Source organism: Muscardinus avellanarius, assembly GCF_963383645.1.
Source record: "Muscardinus avellanarius genome assembly, chromosome: 10".
Classification (NCBI taxonomy): Eukaryota; Metazoa; Chordata; class Mammalia; order Rodentia; family Gliridae; genus Muscardinus; species Muscardinus avellanarius.
Window position 1 is genome coordinate 109,956,553 of NC_137796.1, and position 25,572 is coordinate 109,982,124.

At 58.3% G+C, this 25,572-nt stretch overlaps 1 protein-coding gene across 1 annotated transcript in view; it reads left to right on the top strand.

Moving 5' to 3' along the window:
- LOC308268865 (coronin-7) overlaps positions 1-22,337 on the top strand; it is a gene marked incomplete at both ends in the record, with an annotated part of 56,882 nt that extends 34,545 nt beyond the window's left edge. Inside the window, 19 exons of the mRNA XM_080703968.1 lie at positions 13,947-14,001; positions 14,395-14,452; positions 14,542-14,687; positions 14,767-14,859; positions 15,043-15,174; positions 15,694-15,820; positions 16,080-16,255; positions 16,754-16,862; positions 16,968-17,054; positions 17,134-17,276; positions 17,347-17,451; positions 17,536-17,621; positions 18,191-18,332; positions 18,416-18,505; positions 20,539-20,655; positions 20,901-21,036; positions 21,396-21,487; positions 22,142-22,228; positions 22,332-22,337. Of these exons, the coding sequence (XP_080560094.1) occupies positions 13,947-14,001; positions 14,395-14,452; positions 14,542-14,687; positions 14,767-14,859; positions 15,043-15,174; positions 15,694-15,820; positions 16,080-16,255; positions 16,754-16,862; positions 16,968-17,054; positions 17,134-17,276; positions 17,347-17,451; positions 17,536-17,621; positions 18,191-18,332; positions 18,416-18,505; positions 20,539-20,655; positions 20,901-21,036; positions 21,396-21,487; positions 22,142-22,228; positions 22,332-22,337 (1,987 nt within the window). The remainder of the gene's footprint in view (positions 1-13,946; positions 14,002-14,394; positions 14,453-14,541; positions 14,688-14,766; positions 14,860-15,042; positions 15,175-15,693; positions 15,821-16,079; positions 16,256-16,753; positions 16,863-16,967; positions 17,055-17,133; positions 17,277-17,346; positions 17,452-17,535; positions 17,622-18,190; positions 18,333-18,415; positions 18,506-20,538; positions 20,656-20,900; positions 21,037-21,395; positions 21,488-22,141; positions 22,229-22,331) is intronic.
- Between the last annotated feature and the right edge of the window lie 3,235 nt (positions 22,338-25,572).

The following is a 25,572-nucleotide window of genomic DNA, read 5'->3' on the forward strand; positions in this document are numbered from 1 at the left end:
CAGAGCCCAGTGGTTATGAGTCAGGTCCCCAGTGCCCCCAGCCCGGCCCAGTCACACCCTTTTCATGTGACCGTAACGGTAAGATGTCAGCAGTCCTGAGAGCACTAAGTGGGCCGATGTATGCAGACTCTGGCCCGGGGACTGGTGGCCACCAGTGCTCAGCGCCCATGTGCTGCTGCCTTCTGAACCCAGGCCCTCCAGCCTCTAGCCTGCCAGATGGAAAGTCGGGAGAATTGTGGGTCCTGGAGTGGCAGCCCCTCCCTGCAGTGTCTGGGAGAGACAGGGTGGGCAGGCAGCCCAGGCGTAAGCAGAGAAGCTGGCTGCCCCAGGCCGCTGGCCCCTGGGCCAGGCTCTGCGTCCCTCCCTTCTCCTGTGAGTGAGGAGACCGCAGTGGGAAGACTTCACATGGAAACTATGGGACCGGTGTTTTTCCACTTGGAGTCAGACCTGCCCAGGACAGGGCTGTGGGCTGCCAGGATGTGGCCAGTGGGAAGGCTCCTGGAGGAGGGGCAGAGGCCCACTGTAGCCCTTGGCAGGTATCCTTGTCTTGGGAAGTGGGTGAAGCGGGGAGGCCGGGAGCCCTCGTCTTTGGATTCCCTACCTCCAGAACATGCAAAACTAGTGGTAAGGAGCCCTAGGGCTCAGTGGGGGACACAGGTGTGTGGCGGCCTGGAAGCAGTGCTAGGCTGGACCAGCGTCACGGGCTCACTCTTCTCGGTTCCCAGCGCCTACTCTGGGCTGGACACCGAGAAAGGCAAGCAACAAGGTGCCCTCCGCGGTGCAGGTGGCCACTCCTCAGAGGCCAGTACCCGCGGGCCTGCTCAGCGTGCAGCCCCTCCCGGGAAGCTCATCTCACCATTCCCGAACAACAGGGGAAGAGGCCCTCGGAGGTGGTGGGACATCTGAGCTGCAGCCAGGGCTTGAGCCATGGCCAGCGGTGCCAAGAGTATCCCCTGGGACAGGGTCCGTGCCCTCCAGATGCAGGGCCCCACATTTTAACCATCTGCCAGGGCGCGACTCCTGTTCTTAGCTGGTGTCAGAGACGAGACTGGTCCTCAGCTTGCCCCCTTCACTCAGGCTCCTGGAAGAGCCCTGGGGCCACATCCATGCACAGCCCCCACCCTGGATGTCCCCAGAGGTCCCTGCGCCTGGTGTGGGCTGCCAGCTTATCCCTTGGAGGCAGTCCTGCCAGTGACCAGCACCCCTCCCCCTCCTGACGCCTGCTGCCCACACAAGGGCCTTTTGTGCTGGAGCTGGGGACTCCCCTTTCCTCACGGCTACAGCAGGTAACACGACCCCCACCCACCCTGACTGCCCCATCCATGGCTCCCCCTCTCCCAGGCACATGAGCTCCTGCAATGTGAGGGGCAGCTGCAGCAAGGAGTCCTGGGACAGCAAGTCAGGCCCTGGGGTCTTGGGCCAGCTCTAGGTACAGGAAGGCCCTGTCGCCCAGGTGGGCCTTCCATGGGTCCTGCCCACCTGCAGCATCTCTGCCAGGGAAGCTGCCTTCCCCAGGAGCCTCCCCCTGGTGCTCCTTGCTAGACACAAGGACACACACCCTTCAGAGGCAGCTGGGAAAGCCTTCCTTGTGTCACACACCCCCAGAGCGTGCTCTCCAGGAGCCCAGCTGTGCTAAGGTGGAGGTTGAGGTCCTGTCGGCCTGCACTCCACACAGCTCTGCTCTGCTGAGTGAACTGCACGAGCAGGGCCTTGCACTGAGCATGGGGAAGCAGGTGCCAGAACCAGGGGGCCTCAGGCATCCCTGGCCCTGTTGGTGCCCATCCCATGGGGCCCTGCATCTGATGGCCACACCCCCAGCCTCACCACCCCAGATCCCTCCACCCTCACTGACTCAGGATGGGTGGGGCCTGGCCTCCAGCTGTGGGCTTCGCGTGACACTCCCCCCCCACTGGATGTCCATGTGGGAGGTGAGCTGCTTCCCCCTGAATCAGCCTTCCCAGCGAGGCCGTGCTGGGGTCAGACGGGAGGGGACCCTACACGTGGCCAGCCTGGCTCCACTGCCGTTCCACTCCCTCTGGGCCTCGTATAAAGTCATGGCTAAGAGCTCTCGCTCCAGGCAGGCAGCCCTGTGCTCAGAGGCGTCCAGGCCGTGAGGCCAGGCAGTGGCTTGCCTCTCCATGCTCCGTCCCTTGGCCCGTGCGTCCAGGGCATCTCAGGGCTGTGGAGGGAGGGTGCACATGTGGCACTTGGCAGGCTCTGGGCTTGGGGCGCATGCTGAGGAGGTACTTCCCGCTCTGCAGTGGGGAAGGACCAGCTGTGGGCTCTGGGCGCCTCCCCCCTCCCCCCCCCAGTACCAGAGATGGAACTCAGGGGCATTGTACCTCTGAGCTACACCCCAGCCCTATTTTTCAGGCTTTTATTTTGAAACAGGGTCTCACTAAGTTGCGGGGGGCCTCCCTAAGTAGCTGAGGCTGTCTGAGAACTGCGATCCTCCAGTCTCTGCCTCCTGAATGCTGGGATTGCAGGGAGCACCACCACCTCTTAACCAGCAGTTGTAAAAGGGGGAGGGAGAGACACTGTGGCCAGCGATGTCCAGCCGCAGAATGGCCCCTGGCAGGCAGGTAACAAGCTATGGAATGTGCATCTGAATTGGGGAGGAGGGGACTGGGTCAGAAGAAAAGGAACCTGGGTCCTGGCCAGTAGTTAACCTGCTTCCCATTCCTTCAAGATGCAACTTGTGCTCTGACTCCACCCCCCTGCAGGGGAGACTGAGGCAGGGAGGAGTTGGCACCAGGACTTTGGAAAACTCCAAAGTTTGCAAGCTGAATTCTGGTAGATGGGGGCCCCTGCCCCTGCTGTGGGTTTCCTGGCACTAAGAACAGATCTGGCAGCCCCAGGAGGGAAGCTGGAGGGAAAGGCTGCCAGTGGAGAGGCAGGAGACAAAAGCCTGAGCTGAGTCCAGGCCCAGCTCTGCCACCAGGTAGATTCCCAAGTCAGTTTTTGACTGGGCCTTGGTTGCTTACCTGCAGAGCTGGCTGGGTGACCTGACTTATGCAGCCCAGTCCCCTCTATCCTTTGTAATATTGTCTGTTTATAAATAGGGATTTGGGTTCAAGCCTTGTGGTCACCACTGCCTGTGCTAATCAGTGATCCTGTGAGCTGTGACAGGACCAGGGCCTGTGCTTTGATATCTGATCTCCTGAGTGGGGCTGGGAGGGAAGACCTTTCCTTAGCAGGGGTTGGGGAGAACTCTGGAGCAGCCTTGAGCTTTAGGGTACAGTGCCAGACAGGAGGGCAACAGCCAGGGTCCAGGCCTCCCTCCTCCCCTTGACCCCTAGGTCTCACCACGGTGTGGTGGACAGAGGCAGGATGCAGAGGCCTGGGCTGTCCAACATGCAGGAGTCAGGAAATGGTATCCAGGTCTGACACCAGCATTCTCGGCTGGTTGCGGGACAGCCTGGTCATGAACTCCACCCCAGTTCCCATCTGTGAAGTGGGGGCTGGTCACAGCGAATTCCCAGGGCAGTTTAGTTTGTACTCAGAGTGCTTGCCAAGTGGTCGGTAAACATTAGCTACTGAGGGTGTTAACCGTAAACCTGGGGCCCTGCCTCACTGTGAGGAGGCTCCCCACGGGAGAGGGGCTCCGTACAGCGTTTCTACTCACAGGAGGCCATGGGGCGAGGTCAGGCCTCCACACCTGGGCTGCTCTCCACTGTCGGGGTAAGGAGATGGGCTGAGGTATTCTTCGTTCTGGAGAGGGGTATGGGATGAGCTATCCTTTGGCCAGCCTGCAGCATATGACATCTGGGAGGGGTTCAATGAGTAAGGAAGACTAAGGGCATTTGTCATCTCAGCTCCTGGGGAACCCAGAGTCCTCCCACCCCTAAGTGTGCAACACACTTGTCCCACTCACACACATGCCCAGGGTCAGGCAGGGCCGGGTGAGTGGGTGGAGTAGGATATAGGCACTTGGGCAACACATCAGCATGGCACTGCTCCCAGGAAGCCGACCTGCAGAGCCCACCCCCCTCCAGCACCAGATGCTGGAGAAGTGGGGGATGGGCACTGCAAGGCTGACCCTGTGGCTCCAGGCCTCTGGCTCCTGGTGCTAGCCTGAGCGCGCGGGCTCTGCTCTGCTGGCCAGGCCTGGCAGCAGCCCAGCCCCAGGAGTCTGCCAACCCCCACCCCAGGCAGGCGGGACCGTGCCGGCGGCCAAAATGGCTGGCTCCAGTTTCGCTGACGTGTCCAAGGAGGCTTGGGGCCCGGGACCTGGTTGGGTCTGCCCCATCTCCCCTTCTCTGGGACACGGCAGCCCTTGGCCCACACACTAGGGCGGAAAGGTTGGGGTCTTTGTGCTCTGTCCTCACACAAAAGGCAGAGGGGCTGGCTGGGCTTAAGCTCCTTAGAGGCCCTCTTTCCAGGTGGGGGCTGTAGCCCCTTGCTGGTGACTAGGCTAAGGGGTCCCATGCTGGCTCAGTTAGTTCTGCCGGCTTTGTGACCTCACGCCAGCTGCAGGTCAGGATTACCCAGGAAGCTTTTTTAAAATCCTGATGACCTGGGCCCCACCCAAGAAAAAGAGCAATTAAATAAGAACTTCTGGAGGTGAGGCCTAGGTAGAACTGTATTTTGGGAACGCTACTCAGGTGAGTCGTCCACAGAGCCAGGTTACAAGCCAGGGACAGAAAGGACATCAGCTCATCCACCTGTCCAGGGGGGTCTCTGGATGCCTGCGAGGGTGTGGCCCAGCTGCTGGCTGGGCCCTCTTCCTCTACCCAGGAGGCTGGCCTGCCCAGTGGGTGTCTCCAGTGGCACCATGGGTGACCTGGCAGCTGCCAGACCTGTCAGCCCAGGGCAGGAAGACTGGTGACTAAGATAGTCCCTGGCTCAAGTGAGCCCTCAGGGTGGAGGGACATGCCATCTCAGGAGGTGGCACCTGTTGGGCAAGGACACCTGTGGCCCCAAGAGCTATGTGGTGGCTGCAGCCCAACTAGAAATGGGCCAGTCCAGATGCCTCTGTCGGCACGTGGCAGGTGTGATGCCACTGGGGCTTGGCCAGACACCCAGCCTTGTAAGTAAGGCTCTCGCTCTGCAATTAACCCTGAACCTGCCAGAGGAGCCCCTTAGTCACCAGGGCGGCTGCCAGCCCGAGCCACCTGAGACCAGGGGTCTGCGAAGGAAGTGGCCGCAGGGGTCCAGCCTTTCTTGTGCTTACTGTGTCCCAGGCCCAGTAGTCAGCGAGGGTCCTGCCACGCTACAGCACAAGTGGACTGGTCAGCAGGCAGGTGGGCCCTGGTCACTGAGCCATAACCCTGCCCCACATGGCTGTCACTACTGCCCAGTGCTTGGGGACCCCCACCCGCCCAGCCTCTTCTCAGTGCAAGCCAGCTCCCTCCTCTCACTTAATGAAATCTCTCAGGCAGCCTCCAGGAATGTCAAAGCCTTACTGCATTCCCCAGGAGGAGCCTGAGGGGGGGACTGGCCCTATGCCTGCCCCCATCCCCCAAAACCGAGGTGGCCTGAGGGAGCCTCCTCCAGCCTCCTCACACCCAGGGAGGCTGGAATGAGGAAAAGCGGGGGAGGCCTGTGGGCCAGGACAGCCGGCCCAGGGCTGGGGAAAGCAACCCGGCTGACTCTGGAATGTGGAAACCGATAAAGGAGGAGGCTGAGCCCCCGCCCCTCCCCGCACACACCACACCACACCAGCCGACCCCCCTGCTGCAGTCACGCGCACAGACACACACCCACGCCAGACACACACCCACTGGGCCAAGCTCCCGCTCATACACACACACACACCCTCCCCCTTCTCTGAGATGAGAGCTCACGCAAATTCCAGAGCAGTGAGGGGAGCTGGCTTTCTTGGCAGCACAGAGCCTTGGGCTCCCTAGCCTAGGGAGGGGCTCTGAGGATCGTGGAAGGGGCTCCAGGAGGACCACTAGCCCCTTCCAGGAGCTGGGGCCTCCCGGTGGGCAGGGAGGCCTGGGGGGGCAGCCTTCTCTCTGCTCACAAGCCTGGCCCAGTGGGACCCCACCTTCCTGCTCCCAGGGAGCCTGCAGTCCAGGACGGGCTCCACTGATAGCCTCCTCTCCCCCAGGACTTAACACTCTTTACCTGGGATTCAGCCCTGCTCCCCCCGAGCTGTAGGTGGGAGTGCCAACAATGGGGGCTAGAACTGTGGCTCGCCTCCTGCCTGGGCATGGCCCTGCCCCAGGGCTGCCTGCCAGAAGACCCTTCCCCAGAGTCTGGAGAGTAGAGAGTCATCAGGACAGACACCCTGGGACAGAGCCCTCAACCCCATCTGACCCTCTGTCTGCATCCCCAGGTCTAAGGTGGTGTTCTAGTGTGCGTCTCTGCAAGTTTGGGGGAGATGGGGACCAGCAGTGCCCAGGCCTTTGGCACCATGTTCCCGGGTCCTTCCTCCCTGGACTGGGAGAGGCTAGATAATGGTCTGGAGGAGATCCAGCTGGGCTGCTCATTAGCAGAGCCCTCTTCCTGCCTCTGACACTCTGTTTACAGAAGCTCCCTCGGCTGATTCCCTCGGGGAAGACAGTAAACTCAGGGGATTGCTCTCCCATCCCCCCCACCAGCCTGCCCCAGCTCTCATGGGCTTCGCCAACAGCTTGGCCTGTACTGGACTTTACTGCCCACCGGGCCAGCTAATGGAATCTTCTCAGACAGCACCAGTCCCGCCACTGTTCTTTGCCCCAACACCCAAAGTCCAACGTGGCAGGAAGAGGGGTGTGTGTGTGTGTGTGTGTGTGTGCGCGCGCCACCAGTCCTACTTTTTGGTTTGGAAACAGGGTCTCAATAAGTTGCTGAGAGTCTTGCTAAATTGATGAGGCTGGCCTTAAACTTGCAATCTGTGATGTTCCTATCTTAAGCCTCCCAATAACAAGTGTGCACCACCATGCTGGGTTTGAGATTTAGTCCAATCTCCAGCACTGGAGGCCCATGGCCTGGGGCGGGGTGGGGGTGGGGGTGGGGGGGTGTCTAGATCCTGGTTCCTTTCTCTGGAGCCTTGTAAAAGTAAACACAGGGTCACCTGGACCCTCTGGGCCTCTCCCACTGTGCACACCCGACCCCTGGGCCCCAAGAGGAGATGCAGTCAGCGACCCTGGTGTGGTGATTGTTAATGAATGGGGGGATGGTTGGCACCAATCAGTGGGCCTGCCAGTGACCGCAGAGGACCTCAGCAGTCTCCAGCTCTGCCAGCCCAGGGATACAAAGGACTAGGTTGGCTCCAGGCCATTGGGCTCCGCAGCCCAAGCAAAGCCCCTTCCTTGGCAGAGACAGAAATGGGGCACCCTGATACCTGGAGCACACAGGGGCCTGGCCGGACAATGTTCATCCTCCCTGGGGGGTGGGGGTCTTGGATACCTACCAGCTACCCCCATGTCTGTGGCCCAGTTCTGCCATAAGTAACAAGGCCCAGAGGACCCCAGGCAGCCAGTCTGCACAGGGGCACGGGACTGACTGTCTGACCCCAGGAAGGATAAATAACCGAAGACTATGGCCAAGCCATTCTGAAGGGTTTGATTCATAAAACTGGTCATGCCGGAGGGCCCAGCCGTGGGAGGAGGAAGCGAGGGAGGGGGTGTTTATTTTGTCTGCGCGCAGCCTCGCCGGCCAGTGAGCCTTACACACACATGCAGACGCGCGCGCATCCTGGGCAGCCGTGGGTTCGGCTGCGCCCCGGACAGGGGGCCGGCCGCCGCCCGCTCGGTGGGCCCGGTGACCGCGCGCGGCCGCCGGAGTGCGCGGGGGTCCGCGCGCGCACGGCGATGTGCGCAGCCAGCCCGCGCGCCCCGCCCGCCCACCAGCCCCGTGCCGCGGGCACTCACCGAGGGCGGCGGCGGCCGGAGGAGCCGGCCGGGCCGGGCCGCGGCCTCAGTCCTTTGCGGCCGGCCGGCCCGCCCGAGGGGGTCCTGGATCCCGGAGCCTAGAACTAGCGCCGCCCGCGCTCCCCTTCCCCGGAATCGGGCTCCGGAGTCGGCTGGAGGGAGGCGGGTCGCGCCTAAAGAGCGAGGGGGCGGGGCGGCGAGGGGGCGGGGCGCTCTCCTATTGGTTTGGGGGCGGGGCCTGGCGGAGCCCGCCCTCTCCCCCACGGAGTGGGTCTTTGGGGGGCGTTGGCCAGGTCCTTCCCGCGCCGGTCCGCCGCCGCCTCACGCACCTCGCGACCTGAGGCTTGAAGCCCCGACTCGAGTGTACTTCTTTGCCGTGTGACGCCGGGCACGTTCCTATGTTTTTGGTAAAAAGCAAGCAGATGCAGGGCGTGGTGGTGCATGCTTGTAATCCCAATACTTAGGAGGCTGGGTTAGGAGGATCACAGTTTAGCCCCAGGAATTTAGCCAGGCCCTCAGCAACTTAGACTCTTTTTCTAGGTTAAATAAATAAGATCAGGTTGGGGATGTAGCTTGGTACTGGGTTCAGTCCTCAGTATCACAGAAACAAAAGCAAGGGGGTTTTGACACCAAGAGTTGCAACCCAGACAGATGCCTGTGATAGACCACACAGGTGACATAAGTGCGAGCAGCGACCAAGGGCCTGTGAAGCCTGGCGGGGCTCCGTGGGTCTGCTGTGCTGGCAGAAGGCTCCGCCCCATGACCAGCCTCACATGCCAGAGCGAAGGATTTTTTAAGAGAACCCAAAATCCAGGTTTTTACGTAAAACCTCTCAATGTGTTACTGTTGCTAAGTAATCCCAATTGCAAAACCCCTGTTTTTCAGAGCCTTTCCAAGAGCCTCTTAAAGCACAATCTTTTTTTTTTTTTTTTTTTTTTTGTCCTGGGGATTAAATCTAGGAATATTCTTCCTCTGAGCTAAACCCCCAGCCTGCCTGCTTTCCTTTCTTTCTTTCTTTTTTTCTTTCTTTCTTTCTTTCTTTCTTCCTTTCTTTCTAGAATTCTTCCTTCCTTCTTTGTGGTACTGGGGATGAAACCTAGGGGCATTCTACTTCCGAGCTACACCCCCAGCCCTATTTTTTCTTTTATTCTTTATTTGAAGTAGGGTCTCACTAAGTGGCGGAGAGCCTCACTAAGTAGCTGAGGCTGCCTGTGAACCATGATTCTCCAGTCTCAGCCTCCCAAATGCTGGGATTATAAGCGTGCACCACCACGCTCAGCCCCAGCCCTGTTTTTTATTTTTTATTCTTTTTTTTTTTTTTTTTTTTTTTTTTTTTTTTTTTTAGTGGTACTGGGGGTGGAACCCAGAGTCTTTCTACCTCTGGGCTATACTCCCAGACCCATTTTATATTTTATTTGGAAACAGGGTCTCACTAAGTTGCTGAGAGCCTGACTAAGTAGCTGAGGCTGGCTTCGAACCTGTGCGATCCTCCTGTCTCAGCCTTCCAAGTGCAGGGATTACAAGCGTGCGCCACCACACCCGGCTTATTTTTTATTTTGAAACAGGGTCTCACTGAGTAGCAAACGGCCTCACTAAGTGGAAGCTGAGGCTGTCCACAAATTGCAATCCTTCTGTCTCAGCCTCCCAAATGCTGGGATTACAAGCGTGTGCAACCACGCCCAGCTCTACTTTATTTTGAAACGGGCTCTTACTAGGCTGATGAGTCTCACTACTTCCTGAGGTTGTCCTCAAATCTGCAATCTTTCTGTCTCAGCCTCCAAGGTACTAGGATTACAGGTGTGTGCCACAGTGTCTGGCTTCTAAACAGAATCTGACGCTGAGTTTGGGGGCTTGGTAGCCATGAAAGCCTTGGGCCTGCTCCCACATTTTAAATGAAGGACTGAGAATGTACAGGGCTCCTGGATTTCAGTCCATGGTAGCCCTCAATTGGGCAGGAGGGGCAGGGGCAGGGTGCCAGGGCTGTAAGAGTCCAGAAAAATCCCCTGTCATGAAGGTTTCCAGGAAAACTCTCTGCCCTCCTCCCCCTCCGTGTTTGTGGTCAGAGCTGTGCCTCAGAGCCTTTGGGGACCTAGCTCAGCTCCCAGCTTCCGGAGAGCCCCTGGACACTAAGACCCCCCCTCCAGCTGCCTTTATTGGGCCAATTTGAGTCGGGGGGGGGGAAGCTGGCCCACACCAGCTGGGGACTTCTGTGGCTTCTGGAGGACTCTGCCTCTAGAAGGCAAATTAGCCCAGTGTCCAGTTGTTACCGGGGGCAGGCAAGTTCCAGCTGGGACGGTCACCCCTAAGGTGTCCCCTGTTAATCCCTTGGCCTCTACCGGGTCCTCTCCTTACTCCAAGTGGGGCGCTTCACCCCCACGGATGTAGGGAAGAGCAAACTTCTGTTCCTGGGCAGAGCTGGCCCTGCAGTGACTTGTTTAGCCTCTAAGGCAGTCAAAACTTTGAATCCATTGCCAGCACCGAAAAATCAGGTGATTTTACATTAAAATGGGGCTTCCCGGTGTGCCTCAAACAGGAAGTCCAGGCTGGGGCCCAGTGACAGCTCCCTCTGGCTGAAGCTCCAGCGCCCGCCCGGCTGACCCCAGGCGCTACCACCCCGTTGTCTCCTGCCAGACTCTCCACTCATTCAAGTTGCCTTCCCAGCCCAGAATCCTCTGAGCTTTCAGTCAGTGCTGTGTGGCTCCTGGTTAGACCATCTCCACACCTCTTCCCTGGGAACACGTGTTCTCTGAGGCCCTTGGGAATATCCACAGATCCCCCAGCGCCCGCACTGGGAGGTGGGTTCCGAGAGCCTCTAGCCTGATTTTCCCCAAGGAGCAGGACTTCCTTTGCCTCTGTGACCAGTTCTTGCTGATGGAGAGACCCCTCCCCTGCCTGGAGTGTTACCTCATGCCTGGGCTCTTGGAGGGCCCAGCCACCCAGGGGCTCACAGGCAGCTCCCTGAAGACGTCCCTGGTTTATTAAACCTTTCCTTGTTGCTTTCTTTCGTTTTTCTTTTGCTTCTTTCTGGTTTTGGTGGCACTGGGGGTTGAACTCAGGGGCCTTCTACCTCTAAGCTACAGCCCTGGCCCTATTTTATTTTTGTTTTGAAACAGTCTCACTAGGTTGCTGAGTCTCAGTACTTGCTGAGGCTGTCCTCCAACCTGCAGTCCTGTCTCAGCCTCCCAAGTACTGGGACTGCAGGCGTGCGCCACCACACCCAGCTTCCCTGATGCTTTCAAGGAGCCACCCCAATAGAGACTTCCAGAGGGATAGAGCTGGAAAGTGTGGGGCAGGCTTGGTCAGGGCCCTAACTGCCCTGCCCCTACCACAGGGATACATGCGGGGCACCCAGGTTGCTTTGGGCCAGGGGCAGTGCCAGATGTCTAGGGTGGTGGGACCAGGGAGCACCATGGGCTCATCCTAGGAGTGCTCCTCTCACCACCCCGCCAGTGCCACCATTGTCTTCAGTCTCCTAGACCCCCCAGGCTGGAGGTGGGGGCAGGTGTGAGCAGCCGTGAGCTGTTGATCTTCTCTGACTTTGGGTCAGAGGCAGACCCCTGGACCTGGGTCAGGGCCAGCGCTCTTGGAGGTGGCAGGCCCAGAGGCCATGATAGCAGGAGGCGCTGACACCACCATTTACCACCTTTGGGCCTCTGCCAAGCAAGGGCTTGCCTGCTGCATTCCAGACCCGGACCCAGGTTGTCTCTCTTTACAAGGCCTGGGGTCAGGTCTGTGCCAGCTGTTGGCCAAGCCCTGGCTATGGATACCATGACCTGGTTTCTTGGCCCGCACTGTATCATGGACAGCAGGATGCTCCTGCCTGGCAGAGCTGCCCAGATGGCTCTGCCTGAGGCTAAGGGGACTGGCCTGGCCTGTCGGAGGAGCTGGCCCTGCCCGGGTGACTTTCTGCCCCCGCGCCCAAGCTCCTGAGTCAGTACACGGGACTGGCAGGGCAGAGCGAGGCCAGTCCTGGCTGCTTCGGGAGTGTGTAGAGCCTGGGTGAGGTGCCAGCTCCATGGGGGCCCCGTAGCCGTCTTGTCCACAGGCAGCCCTCTCCGCCACCGTTACTTCTTGTTCCCACGCCTCCTGGTCCATCCCTGCAACAGCTAACAACCCCTGCTCAGCGCCTACCTGGTCCTGTCCCCCATGCCTTAAAACACACCATTGACTTTTTGTTGCCATCGGTGCCCAGAGGCAGAACCTTCCTGCCATGAGGCCTGCTCCATCTGGCTGTGCCCGTCCAGCACTGCACACCCGCTGCCCTGGCCTCCAGCCATCGCTCTTCCCCTCCTGAAAAGGCCTCACATCTACCTGTCACAGGACCTTTGCACCTGTGGCTATTACTGTCAACAACTCTTCTCCCTGTAATGTATTTTATTTCTAATGCTGGAGTTGGGAGGAACACCCCTCCCCGCCAGCCCAGCCAAGGCCAGTGGCCCTCCGCCTGGTGCACATCCTCCCTCTGAGAACCTTTCCCCCAGTGCGTGGCTGTAGAATTGTGCCTCCCTCCAGCCCTTTGAGGAAGGCCTGGGGTCTGTTTGCTCACTTCTAGTCACATATGCAGACTAAGCTGAGGACTAGGTAGACTACCTGATCCAGGGCATGAATAATATATATATTATTCACTATATAATAATAGTGAGCGAGGAGTGTGTGGGTAAGGCCTCGAGGAGCCAGTGCTTGAAGCAGGGGCCCCAGGACACGTCACCTGGCCCCCTCTCCCATAGCAGGCAGTGGCCAGGTCAGGGTGAGAGACAGCCCGGCTTGTCCTGCCGGCCCAAGGTAATTAGGAGCTTGTGTTACTCACAGGTGACCAGCCCGGGGCCCTCCAGGAAGCTGTGGAGATGTCCAGCGCCCCGCCCAGCTTCCTAGCCAACTCACAGCCCCTGGCAGGGAAGGGGGAGACGGAGGCCAGGCTTCTGGTTACCTGGGTGAAGGACAGGCATCTGCCACAGCTGGGTGCCCTCTGTCCTCTGGGACCAGGGCAGGGCTGTGGTGCTCTCTGAGGGTGTCAGGTTGGAAGTCCATGCCAGAACGTCCCCAGGGACAGGAAACAGACCAAGAATATGAAATAGAAGTAGAAGCCGGGTGTGGTGATACACACTTGTAATCCCACTATTTGGGAGGCTGAGACAGGAGGATTGTGGTTCGAGGACTGCTTCAGCTACTTAGGCCCTTTGCAACTCAGTGTTTCAAAATAAATAATAAAAATTAGGGCTGGGGGTATAGCTCAGAGGTAGAATGCCCCTGTGTTCCATCCTCAGTATTAACATACAAAAAGAAAGAAAAGAAAGAAAGAAATGAAAGAAAAGTAGAAAGCCAGGTATGGTAGTGTATGCTTGTACTTCCAATCCCAGTACTTGGGAGCCTGGGACAGGAGGATCGCAGGTTCGAGGATAGTGAGACCTGGCTTCAAAACAAAAATTGGAAGGCTGAGGGTGTAACTTAGCAATAGAACACTCCTGGGTTCAATCCTGAGTACAGAGAGGGAGCAGGTGCCTTCCTGGTTCTCCCGGGGCCCTCTCCAATGCTGTGGGCAAGAAGGCAGCAGCCATGGGCTGTGACAGGCAGGTGGTCTAGCTGTGCCTGGCATAAGGTGGCGGGGACTTGGGAGCTTCCACCCACCTTCTGCATTCCCTTCTGCCATGACCTCAGGAGCAGAGGTGGGACCAACTGGAGCCTCCTGCCCATGAGGCCTGGGCTGAGTCCTCGAGGACACAGGGACTCCCGGCAGCCATAGCAGCCCTTCCCCCAGTGCCTGGCTCATAGGAGTCAGCTTGGAGGGGGAGTGCTTGGTTCTTGGGGGCTCCCTGGTTCTAGCATTGCCCAGTCCTTCCGCAGCTGGCCTGATGTCTAGGCTGGCTGAGGAGGGATGGGGACTGAATGCATGTGGAGTCCTCTTGGAAAAGCCTGGAGGGGAGGTTGGGCCTGAGGTCACCAGCACCCAGTCCTCCCGGGAAGCAGTGGGCAGCTGGGGCACATGGGAAGGGACCGCAGGATGGGAGTGTGGACAGCACAGGAAGACAAAGGGGAGGGCCGAGGAGACCAGGGTGGACACAGCTGGAGCGGATGAGCAGGTCCCCGAGTTGGGGTCTCAAGGTGCAAAGCTCTCCTGCTGCCCCTTACCTTGCCTGCTCTGTCTAGGTCTCTGATGCCCCTGCTGGACCCAGACTCTGGACTCCTGATCCTAGCAGGAAAGGTGAGTGAGAAGCTGGCCCTACTTGCAATCCCCCAAAAGAGGAGGAAGTAGGTAGTCCAGCCCTGAGAGCCCCCGCTGCCGGGTGCGTCTTCACCTGGGCTGAGATACGTGACTCCTCTTGAAAGCGGGGCTCTGGAGGACAAGACTGGGAAGAGCGCAGTCTCCGCACACAGCTGGCTTGCTGTGAGTGCTGACGTACGCCACCGGTGTACCACGGGCGGTGATGACAAGCCCGCTGGGACTGTGCCAAGGGCTCAGCTCCGCCCGTGGCACGTGTCAGTGTGTTGATGTCCACCGAGCTTCTGTGGCCCAGGGCCTGGGAAGGATGGAGGGCAGGTGCTCGGCCAGGCCCTGGTGTGATCAGTAGCAGACTGCAGGCTGGGCTTGTTTCAGGGCGAGAGGCAGCTGTACTGCTACGAGGTGGCCCTTCAGCAGCCGGCACTGAGCCCAGGTGAGCCGGTGAGCCCTGTCCATCCCATCCCCACCCCCGCCTCTGATCCCCACCTGCCCTGACTCCGTCTCCCATGGGCTCCTTGCCAGTGACCCAGTGCATCCTGGAGAACGTGCTGCGGGGGGCAGCCCTTGTGCCCCGCCGGGCGCTAGCTGTCATGGGCTGCGAGGTGCTCCGGGTCCTGCAGCTGAGCGACACCGCCATCATACCCATCAGCCATCACGTGCCCCGAAAGGTGAGGGGGCCTGGGCTGGGGGCTGGGGGCCTGGGTCTCTTGGGCCTCACCGCCTGCTTGCCTGCCTGCCTGCCACCAGGCCGTGGAGTTTCATGAGGACCTGTTCCCGGACACCGCCGGCTGTCTGCCCGCCTCCGACCCTCACACCTGGTGGGCTGGGAGTAACCAGCAGGTAGGGCCAAGCCTGGCTTCCATGTCCTCTGCCGCCTGCCTCCATTAACCCTGGGAAGCCCCTCAATCCTGCCGTGCTCACTCGCGGGGCCTGCTGGTGACCCCTGAGCCCAGTCGCGTGCAGAGGCTCCCTTCCCACCCGCAGCCGCTGCCCCCACTGCCTCAACCTCCGTCCTCCCCACAGGTGCAGAAGGTCAGCCTCAACCCAGCCCGCGGGCCCCACCGCAGCTTCACTTCCCGCCTGGTGCCCGCCGCAGAACCCCCACTCGACATGGCCCCGTCCACAGAGACACCTGGGGCCGACGCAGATCCCAGCGTAAGCACCAGGCCACTCCCTGCCCCGCAGCCCACAGGGAGCCGTGGCAGCCCCCGGGTGCACTGCGCTGCAGTGTCTTTGTGCCGTCTGCCAGTAGCCTTTACGGAGTGTCTTCATCCTCGAATGTAAAGAGGGTTACACACAGCATAAATGAAGAACTTCGCAGTGTGTTCTAACTTGAGCAGGTGCTAAAGAAGTGAGACTTCTTGCATAGTGACTAGATTTCTGGCTCCTCTGGAAACACTGGCAGCGCTCGCTGGCACAGTCCTCCACAAAGCTGGAGCCAGTGGCTGCCCCGGCTGCCCATGCCTAGGACTTAGCCTGCCTCTGGCTCCCGCTGGATGACATCCACGTCACCCCAGCCCTGTTTCCCCTGCCACCATCCCCACCCACAGCAGGGCCTATGCCTCGCCCGGTGTCCGCAGCCCAGCGGGGCCCGGAGCAGCGGATCTGGAGTCCTTGCCCGTCTCCCTCTGGCATGGTGCCCAGGACCTGGCTGACCTAGGTCCTTTTCCCCAGGAGGGCTTCTCCTCCCCGCCCAGCTCGCTGACCTCGCCCTCCACACCCTCCAGCCTGGGACCCTCACTCTCTAGCACCAGCGGCATCGGTACCAGCCCCAGCCAGAGGTCGCTGCAAAGCCTGCTGGGTAAGCGCGTCGGGGCAGACCCTGTCTGCCTAACCCTAGCTGTTCTCCTGGGTGGGGGACCTCAAGTGGGGCCGACTCGGGGCCCCTCGTGCCAGAGTGCAGCTGCTGAGTGTCACTGTAAAGGCACAGGTTTCCAAGCGGTGCTCCCTGGGGTCTGCTGAGGGCCCGTGGGCCACAGAGGGCCAAGGGCCCTGTGCGTGCTGCCTCTGCAGAGGCCTTGCGGGGCATCTTCACACATGGCTTTGTCCCTGCCACCCAGGCCCCAGCTCCAAGTTCCGCCATGCGCAGGGCGTGGTGCTGCACCGCGACCGCCACATCACCAACCTCAAGGGGCTCAACCTCACCACGCCTGGGGAGAGCGATGGCTTCTGTGCCAACCGGCTGCGTGTGGCTGTGCCCCTGCTCAGCAGCGGGGGGCAGGTGGCTGTGCTCGAGGTGAGAGACCCCCCCACCCACCCGCTGCCCCCAGCTCCCTCCAGGTGGCCAGGGCCTGAGGACATTTGCTACCACAAAGCTCCTGAGCACAGGCTGTGTTAGGCATCCGCCAGCACTGCCCTGTAGTCCTCTCCGCGGCCAAGTGGTGGGCACCATTGCTACCTCCTTTTACAGACAAGGGTGAAGAGGTACAGAGAGGGTCAGTGAACTGCCTGGGCCACACAGCTGCGTAAGTGGAGCTGGGTTTGAACCCGCACCACCGGAGCCCGAGCCTAAGCTCTTCCAGCACTCAGTGCTGCCACCCCTCACTCTCTGGGACCTTGCAGTTGGCACTTGGGCTCAGAGCACGAGGTGGCTGAGGCAGAGAGCTTGGGCTGCCCCGCCGTGGGGGTGTCTGCTGCGGGGTGGGGGACACAGGCACGCTGTTGCCCCGCAGTGCCTGGCACTGGTTCTCCTGCCTGGTTGTGATGGGTCACAGGGTGGGGGCACCTTCCACAGCTGCAAAAGCCTGGCCGCCTGCCCGACACAGCACTGCCCACGCTGCAGAACGGGGCAGCCGTGACCGACCTGGCCTGGGACCCCTTCGATCCCCACCGTCTTGCCGTGGGTGAGGAGGCTGGACGCTTGGGCTTGGGGCAGGGTCCCGGGTCGCTTGGGCAGGGCCCAGGGGGCCTGGGCCCAGCACTGAGGAACTGCTGCTCTCTGTCCACAGCCGGGGAGGACGCCCGGGTCAGACTGTGGCGCGTGCCCCCAGGGGGCCTGGAGGCCACTCTCACCACGCCTGATGCTGTGCTCACAGGTCAGGCGCGCCTGGGGTGTGCTGGGCGGGGCAGTGGCCCCAAGAGGCCTGGCTTCATCCACTTCCCTCCTGCTCCCAGGCCACACAGAGAAGATCTACTCTCTGCGCTTCCACCCGTTGGCGGCTGACATTCTGGCCTCCTCTTCCTATGACCTCAGCATTCGCATCTGGGACCTTCAGGCCAGAGCCGAGCGCCTGAGGCTACGTGGCCACCAGGACCAGGTAGGACAGCTACAGGGACTGGGGCCACCCAGGAGCCGAGAGGCTGCCTCATGTCCTCCCCTGTCCCCAGATATTTGGCCTGGCCTGGAGTCCTGATGGGCAGCAGCTAGCCACCGTCTGCAAGGATGGACGTGTGCGGGTCTACGAGCCCCGGAGTGGCCCAGAGCCCCTGCAGGTGAGCAGGCGAGGATGGGGGTGCCCTCAGACCCAGTGCAGCAAGCCATGGCTGGGCTTCACAAGCTGTGCTGGGCCTCCACAGGAAGGTCCAGGGCCCGAGGGGGCCCGCGGAGCCCGCATTGTCTGGGTGTGTGATGGCCGCTGTCTGCTGGTATCTGGCTTTGACAGGTGAGGACTCAGGAACCACCATCTTCAGGCTTCAGCATCCGAATCCCCTTGCCCCAAAGTAACAGACACCTGCAAAACACTGTTCTCTCCCCTCACTGGACGGCGGGTGGGGGGTGGGCGTTTGGGTGTGTAGGTCGGTGGATGGATGGACAGGTAGGTAGATGGCTGGGGTAAGAGGGAGGGTTGGGGAGGGAAAATGAGTTGTCAAGGGGGCCAGGCAGTGAGAGCCAGGTGCAGGAGCCAGGCCTGATGGGGCCAGGTAAGGCCAGCTAGAGAGGTCTGAGAGGTGGGCATCTATCTGGTCTGAGCTAGGTCATAAAGGGGCTGCTACCCACGATCTGGAGGAGAGGGCATTCGAGGCTGGGGGCAGGCCAGGGAGCTGCCCAGCCCGGTAAGAGGAGGGTGAGAGGCTGCAGGGGCCTAGGTCGGGCGAGGCTGGGGATGGGGCTGGGGGTAGGTGGCAGGTTGGGGCACCCCCCTTGCTTAGGATCAGGGTTCCCCTGGGAGTCTCTGTCCTGCGCCAGGCCTCTGCTTCCCTGAGGCCCTGCCTCTGCCCCGACCCCCTGCAGCCGGAGTGAGCGACAGCTGTTGCTGTATGCGGCTGATGCCCTGGCCAGTGGCCCCTTGGCAGTGCTGGGCCTTGACGTGGCTCCCTCCACCCTGCTGCCCAGCTATGACCCCGACACCGGCCTGGTGCTTCTCACTGGCAAGGTGGGCTGGGGTGGTGGGTTGGAGGATGGGAGGGTCCTGGCGTAGCTACCCACGTCTGTCACCAGCCCCAATCTGTCCCCTAGGGCGACACGCGTGTGTTCCTATACGAGCTGCTCCCTGAGACCCCTTTCTTCCTGGAATGCAACAGCTTCACGTCCCCAGACCCCCACAAGGTGAGGATACCCAGGTCCCCTAGTCTTCTGTCCCCAGGTGGATCCCAGGGCTGCTCCACCCCCTGGTGGCCGTATGAGGTAGTTCAAGAGCTGGCCTGGTTGGTAGGTCAGAGGCCTGCCCTAAACTAATCCAGCAGCTAGGAGCTGCTGCTTATGAACCTGTCTAGAATTTTTGGCGGTACTGAGGATGGAACCCAGGGGCATTTTACCTCCGAGCTACACCCCAACCCTATTTTTTATTCTTTCTTTCTTTATTTATTTATTTATTTTTGGTGGTACTGGGGTTCCTGGAAGCCCTTCTACCTCCGGGCTACACTCCCAGACCTATTTTTATATTTTTTATTTGGAAACAGCGTCTCCTAAGCCAGCATGTGCGGCTGGCTTCGAACTTGCATGATCCTCCTGTCTCTGCCTCCCAAGCGCAGGGATTACAAGCGTGCGCCACTTATTCTTTATTTTGAAACAGGGTCTCACTGAATTCTAAAAGGCCTCACTAAGTATCTGAGGCTGGCCGCGAACCCGGATCCTCCTGTCTCAGCCTCCCGAATGTTGAGATTACAGCGTGTGCCACCACACCCAGCTCTAGCCTTATTTATTTATTTATTTATTTATTTATTTATTTATTTATTTATTGTGGTACTGGGGTTTCTGGAAGCCCTTCTACCTCCAGGCTACACTCCCAGACCTATTTTATATTTTTATTTGGAAACAGGGTCTCTTAAGCCAGTGTAGCTGGCTTCAAACCTGCACAATCCTCCTGTCTCCGCCTCCCAAGCTCGAGGATTACAAGTGTGCACCACCACGCCCAGCTCCAGCCCTATTTTTTAATCTTTTTTTGAAACAGGGTCTCACTGAGTTGCAAAGGGCCTTGCTAAGTAGCTGAGGCTGTCTGGGAGCCTTGATTCTCCTGTCTCAGCCTCCCAAATGCTAGGATTACAAGCGTGCACCACCACGCCTGGCCACCTTGTCTAGAATTTTTGAGCTAATTGTTATACTCAGGCGTTACTAAAAATTAAGCTAAGCCAGGCATGGTCATGCTCACTTGTAATCCCAGTACTGAGAGACTGAGACAGGAGGATCACAGGTTCTGGACCAGCCTCTGCAACTTAGCGAGGCCCTCAGCAACTTAGTGAGACTGTGTTTAAAAAAAAAAAAAAATAGGTCTGAAGGTATAGCTCAGGGGTAGAATTCCCCTAGGTTCAAAACCCAGTACTACACACACACACACACACACACACACACACACACACACACACACACAATTGGGCTATTATAAGGCTTTCATATGAATATGCAATATGAACCTACAAACAAATAGATTAAAAACCAAGGAAAGCCAAGCATGGTGGCCCAGAACTGTAATCGCAGCACTTGAGAGACTGAGAAAGGAGGATTGCAAGTTTGCAGGCAGCCCCTGAACAAGCATAAAACTCATCAACCTAGAGAGACCCTGTTTCAAAACAGAAAAGAAAAGGCTGGAGGAAAGCCAGGCATGGTGGCGCACACTTGTCATCCCAGCATTCGGGAGGCTGAGACCGGAGGATCCCAGTTCGCGGACAGCCTCAGCTACTTAGTGAGGCCCTTTGCAACTCAGTGAGACCCTGTTTCAAAATAAAGAATAAAAAATAGGGCTGGGGGTGTCTCTCGGAGGTAGAATGCCCCTGGGTTCCATCCCCAGTACAGCAAAAAAGAAAAAAGACAAAAGAACCCAAGAAATAACTGCTCTGACTGCTTCTTACCATATTTGAGCCACCAATCGCATCTGTGCGGTGGAAGCGCCCATGATGGCATGCTATTGTACATCTCTTCCAGCTGTGCATCGGGGAAGGGGGCCCTGGCATGAGTTTGCACTCTAGAAACCATCTGGCAGTACGCACCAGAGCTTGTCCCCCAGAGCGCTGGCTGTTACCCTCACCAGCGCAGCACTGTCCAGGAACGGGCCACGGTGCTAGTGAGGAACACTGCATTTCCAGGGATGCTGGGTGCCCAGCCAGGAGTTCTTGGCCCCAGCTTCTGCTGATGTGTCCCCCCAGGGCTTCGTCCTCCTGCCCAAGACCGAGTGTGACGTGCGGGAGGTAGAGCTTGCTCGGTGCCTGCGGCTGCGCCAAAGCTCCCTGGAGCCCGTTGCCTTCCGGCTACCCCGAGTCAGGGTGAGGTTGGGTTCAAGGACTGCAACACCTACCCCTCCTTCCCACTGGCCTGGGACTTCAGATCCTGCCCAGCCCTTCCCCTAAACCTTCTTGCTCTTTGCTTTGGGGAATCCCTGCCCCCTTATTCTGCTGAGATTTGGAACTCATGGGAGCACCAGGATGGGGGGCGAGGGCCCTAGAAGCTGACACTGGTGTGCCTTGGGCCTCTGGTCAGTGTCTCGGAACAGTCCCTTCTTCCCCTGCAGAAAGAGTTCTTCCAAGATGACGTGTTCCCGGACACAGCCACGAGCTGGGAGCCGGTGCTCAGTGCGGAGGCCTGGCTGGGAGGCGCCAACGGACAGCCCCGGCTGCTCAGCCTGAAGCCCCCTGGCATGACCCCAGGTGGAGTGAGGGGCTGGGCGGGAGAGAAGCTGGGCCGCCTGGGCAGGGCTGAGAGGAAGACGTGGAGGCCCTAGTTCTCCCAGAGACTTTGGTTTTTCCAAGGATGGACTGGCCGTGTCGTGTCTCCACACCCGGTCTCTGAGATCCTGCGGGGCAGGACCTGTGGTTGGTGTTTCCATCTCAGGTCTCCCCCAGCATACACATACACAAGCACACCCCGGCACGCAGGGCAGGCCTTAAAGCAGAGGCTTCACTCGCTATTAATGCCACCTTGGGTCTCTGCCAAGGAATCCCCATGGGGCTGGCACCAAGCAGCTCCCACTCAGGGACTCTCTGATGCCTGTCCTTACCCATCCCAGTGAGCCAAGCCCCCCGCGAAGCCCCTGGCCGGCGGACTGCATCCTCAGCACAGTACCTGGAGGAGAAGTCAGACCAGCAAAAGAAGGAGGAGGTAGGCATGGAAGAGGGCTGGCATGGAAGAGGGCTGGCAGCAGAGTGTGCTCAGTTGTCTGTCCTTCACGTCCCTGGCCCTGACCCAGACGACGAGGGGAATCACGTGTCATTTCCGTCTGTGTGCCAGAGGAGGGGACAGCCTCAGCTACTACTGTGAGCCCCTCCGCAACTGAGTGAGACCCTGTTTCAAAGTAAATAACAAAAAATAGGGCAGGGGGTATAGCTTGGAGGTCAAATGCCCCTGGGTTCCATCCCCAGACCCGCAAATAAATAAATAAATAAATAAATAAATAAATAAATAAATAAATAAAAGGGGGTGGCTGGGGGTGTTGGCACACGCTTGTAATCCCAGCACTTGGGAGGCTGAGACAGGAGGATCGTGCAGGTTCAAAGCCAGCCTCAGCTACTTAGTAATGGAGGCTCTCAGCAACATAGTGAAATCCTGTTTCCAAATAAAATATAAAATAGGTCTGGGAATGTAGCCTGGAGGTAGAAAGCCCCTGAGTTCCATCCCCAGGATCACAAAAAAAAAAAACAGGGGGGTGGGCATGTGGCTTGGAGGTAAATGCCCTGGGTCTGTACGGTGGAGTATAATGTTCTGGAGGTCTGGGAGTCCTGTTCCTTCCAACTCTTCTCCTGCTCCCTCTTACAGCTGCTGAATGCCATGGTGGCAAAGCTGGGGAACCGAGAGGACCCACTGCCCCAGGACTCCTTCGAAGGGGTGGATGAGGACGAGTGGGTGAGTGGGTAGCGAGAGGCTCTGACAGCCCCAGCGCACTGCGGCGCACTCCCTCCCCTGCCTACCCTCTTAACTCCTTTCCACCTCTTGGTTTATCACCCAGGACTAACATGCTCACCACTGGCCTCAGCCGCTACAGCCGGCTCCTAGGACCACCCGGTGCCCCTGCACACCTCACCTCTCTTCAAACTGGAAGACGCCTCTCTGGCCCCGGCACAGTCCACCGGACACGCTGGCTCCCTGCGGGCCTCGGGCACTTCCATGGCCACTGGCCCCTGCAGCTCCAGGGACTGCCCGTACCTCTGCTTGCACGGGGACCAGCTGCTTCTGCTCAGCTGCCTGCTAGCATGTGGGACCAAGGCGCACGGGGCGGGCCGGCATGGCCTGGGCCGGCCCTGGGCTCCCTGTCACCCCTACTTTTTCTGCCTTGGGCTGGGCCCCGCCTGGGCTGGCTTTGCCCAGTACCTCAGTTACGACACGCCGATCAATCTTGCCTGCTGCCCCGGTTCCGGTCGAGGGTGTGGGGGGCTGGCCCCCACCATACCGTTTCCAGCCTTAGGGGCCTGGAACCAGTAGCCTGCTTCCCAGGCTTGAAGCCAGGAGAAGGGGTCTCACTGGGCTGATTGCCCAGCTAGGGCCATGAGAGACCCACAAAGGCCAGCCTGCCCTGCCCTGGATGTTCTCAGCAATTAAACCTTTCTCAGCTAGCCACCTCTGCGCTGCTCTGTCTTTGGGCTGCCTGAAATGGGAAAGGGGACAGGAAAGTGACAGGAGTGCCCCGCCTCCCCCCAGCCTCACTTTGGCCCTAAAGCCTCTTCAGTGCCGCTATAGGGAGTGCCCCCATTCAGCGTCCAGTGCCCGGCAGCGACACCGGCATGAACAGGAGAGACAGGGTCTTTCCAGGAACTTGGGCTTAATTAGTTAATTAACTTAATACTGGGGATTGAACCCAAGGGCATTCTACCTCCAAAATACACCCCCAGACCCTAGCAATTGCTGAGGGTCATGCCAAGTGCTGAGGCTATCTTCCAACCTGTGATCCTCCTTTCTCAGCCTCCCAAATACTGGGATTAGAGTCTTTTACCACCACACCCAGCAGCTTAAGCTTAGTAAAGCTTTGATGTACACGGGGCCCTTGCAGAAGATAAGCTATGGAAAAGAAAGTGATCTGGATGTAGAGGCGTGCATTCAGGCTTCTGAGAAGGTGACTCATTTATTTATTTATTTATTTTTGTGGTACTGGGGGTGGAACCCAGGGGCTTTCTACCTCCGGGCTATACTCCCAGACCTTTTTTATATTTTATTTGGAAACGGTCTCACTAAGTAACTGAGGCTGGCTTCCCGTGCGATCCTCCTGTCTCAGCCTCCCAAGCGCGGGGATTACAAGCATGCGCCACCATGCCCGGCTGAAGGTGATTCATTTAAACTGAGAGATAAGTCCTGAAGGAGCCTGCCTGGGAAAGAGCCAGGAGGATGTTTTGGACAGAAGCATGAATTCTGATGGAAGAAGGGATTTCAGAAAGCTGGAGGAAAGGAAGGGCAGTGGTCAAGAGCACAGTCTACGCAGCCTGACTTTCACTCACTTAACAAACGTCAGCCAGGCACTGTGGCATGTGCCTGTGATCCCAGTACTTGGGAGGCCGGGACCGGAGGATCACTCAGTGTGAGAGTGACCTTCGGTTCAATCTCCCCCAGTGCCACAAAAAATAAAATGAGCCGGGCGTGGTGGCGCACGCTTGTAATCCCAGCACTGGGGAGGCTGAGACCGGAGGATCGCGGTTCGCGGACAGCCTCAGCTACTTAGTGAGGCCCTCTGCAACCCAGTGAGACCCTGTTTCAAAATAAAGAATAATAAAATAGGGCTGGGGGTGTAGCTTGGAGGTAGAATGCCCCTGGGTTCCATTACCAGACCTGCAAAAAAAAATAAAAAATAAAAAATAAAATAAAATGAAACAAAAAATAGGGCTGGAGGTATATTTCAGAGATAGAATGCCTCTGGGTTCAACCCCTAGTACCATAAAAACAAAACAAATATGCCGGGCGTGGTGGTGCACGCTTATAATCCCAGCATTTGGGAGGCTGAGACGGAGGATCACAGTTCGCGGACAGCCTCCGCTACTTAGGTCCTTTGCAACTCAGTGAGACCCTGTTTCAAAATAAAGAATAAAAAATAGGGTAGGGGGTGTAGCTTGGAGGTCGAATGCCCCTGAGTTCCATCCCCAGACCCGGGAAAACAACAAAACAAAACAAAAACAAAAAAACAGGGCCGGTAGTGGTGGTGCAAGTTTGTAATCCCAGCATCTGGGAGCCTGAGACCTGAGGATCTGAGATCCGAGGATTGCGGCTCCTGGACAGCCTCAGCTACTTAGTGAGTCCCTCTGCAAGTTAGTGAGACCCTGTTTGAAAATAAAGAATAAAAAATAGGGCAAGGGGTATAGCTCGGAGGTCGAATGCTCCTGGGTTCCATACCCAGACCAGCAAAACAAAACAAAAAAACCAGGGCTGGGGATGTAGTTCAGAGATAGAATGGCCCTGGGTTCCATCTTCAGTACTGCAAAAACAAAACAAAAACCGAATACCATCTGTAAGTGCCCGCCACGTGCCAGGCAGCCTTCCAGGTACTTGTTATCCAAGTGTGGAGTAAAGAGATAAAAGGCTTTCCCACTGGGAATTTGCATTTTAGTGGGAGGAAACAGAGTATAAATGATCAATATAAAAATAAAGGAATTATATAATATGGTAGAGGATGATAAGAGCTACAGAGAAAAAATCGAGGAAATCAAGAATGAGGGATAAGCCAGGCACAAAAGGCCACATGCAGTATTAATTTCATTTCTATGGAATGTCTAGGTAACTCCAAAGGGACAGAATACAGATTAGTGGTTGCCAAGAGGGCTGCGGATGGGTGTTGGAGCGTGCCTGTTGGCAGGTGGTAAAAATGCCCAGGAACTAGACTCTGATCATACACAAAGGCACTAACTTGCGCACTGTGTGGTTACATGTCCATAGGGCTGTTACAAGGAGAGTGGAGGGCTTGTCAGAGCCCAGGAGGGGGTCAAGGTGGGCCTCAGAAGAAAGGTGGCGTTTGAGTGAGGGTGGGAACCACGCCTGTAATCCCAGTGTTTGAGAGGCTGAGACAGGAGGCTGGCAGATTCGAAGCCAGCCTCCGCAATTTAGGCTCTCAACAGCTCAGCGAGACCCCGCTTCAAAAATAAAAAAAGAAAGATGAGGGTTTGGCTCATGGATAGAATCCCCTCGGTTCAATACTCAGCACCACGCACAAAGAAAGGTGGCATTTGAGCAGATTTGGAGGAAAGGAGCCCCTCAGGTGTCTGGGAAAGGGA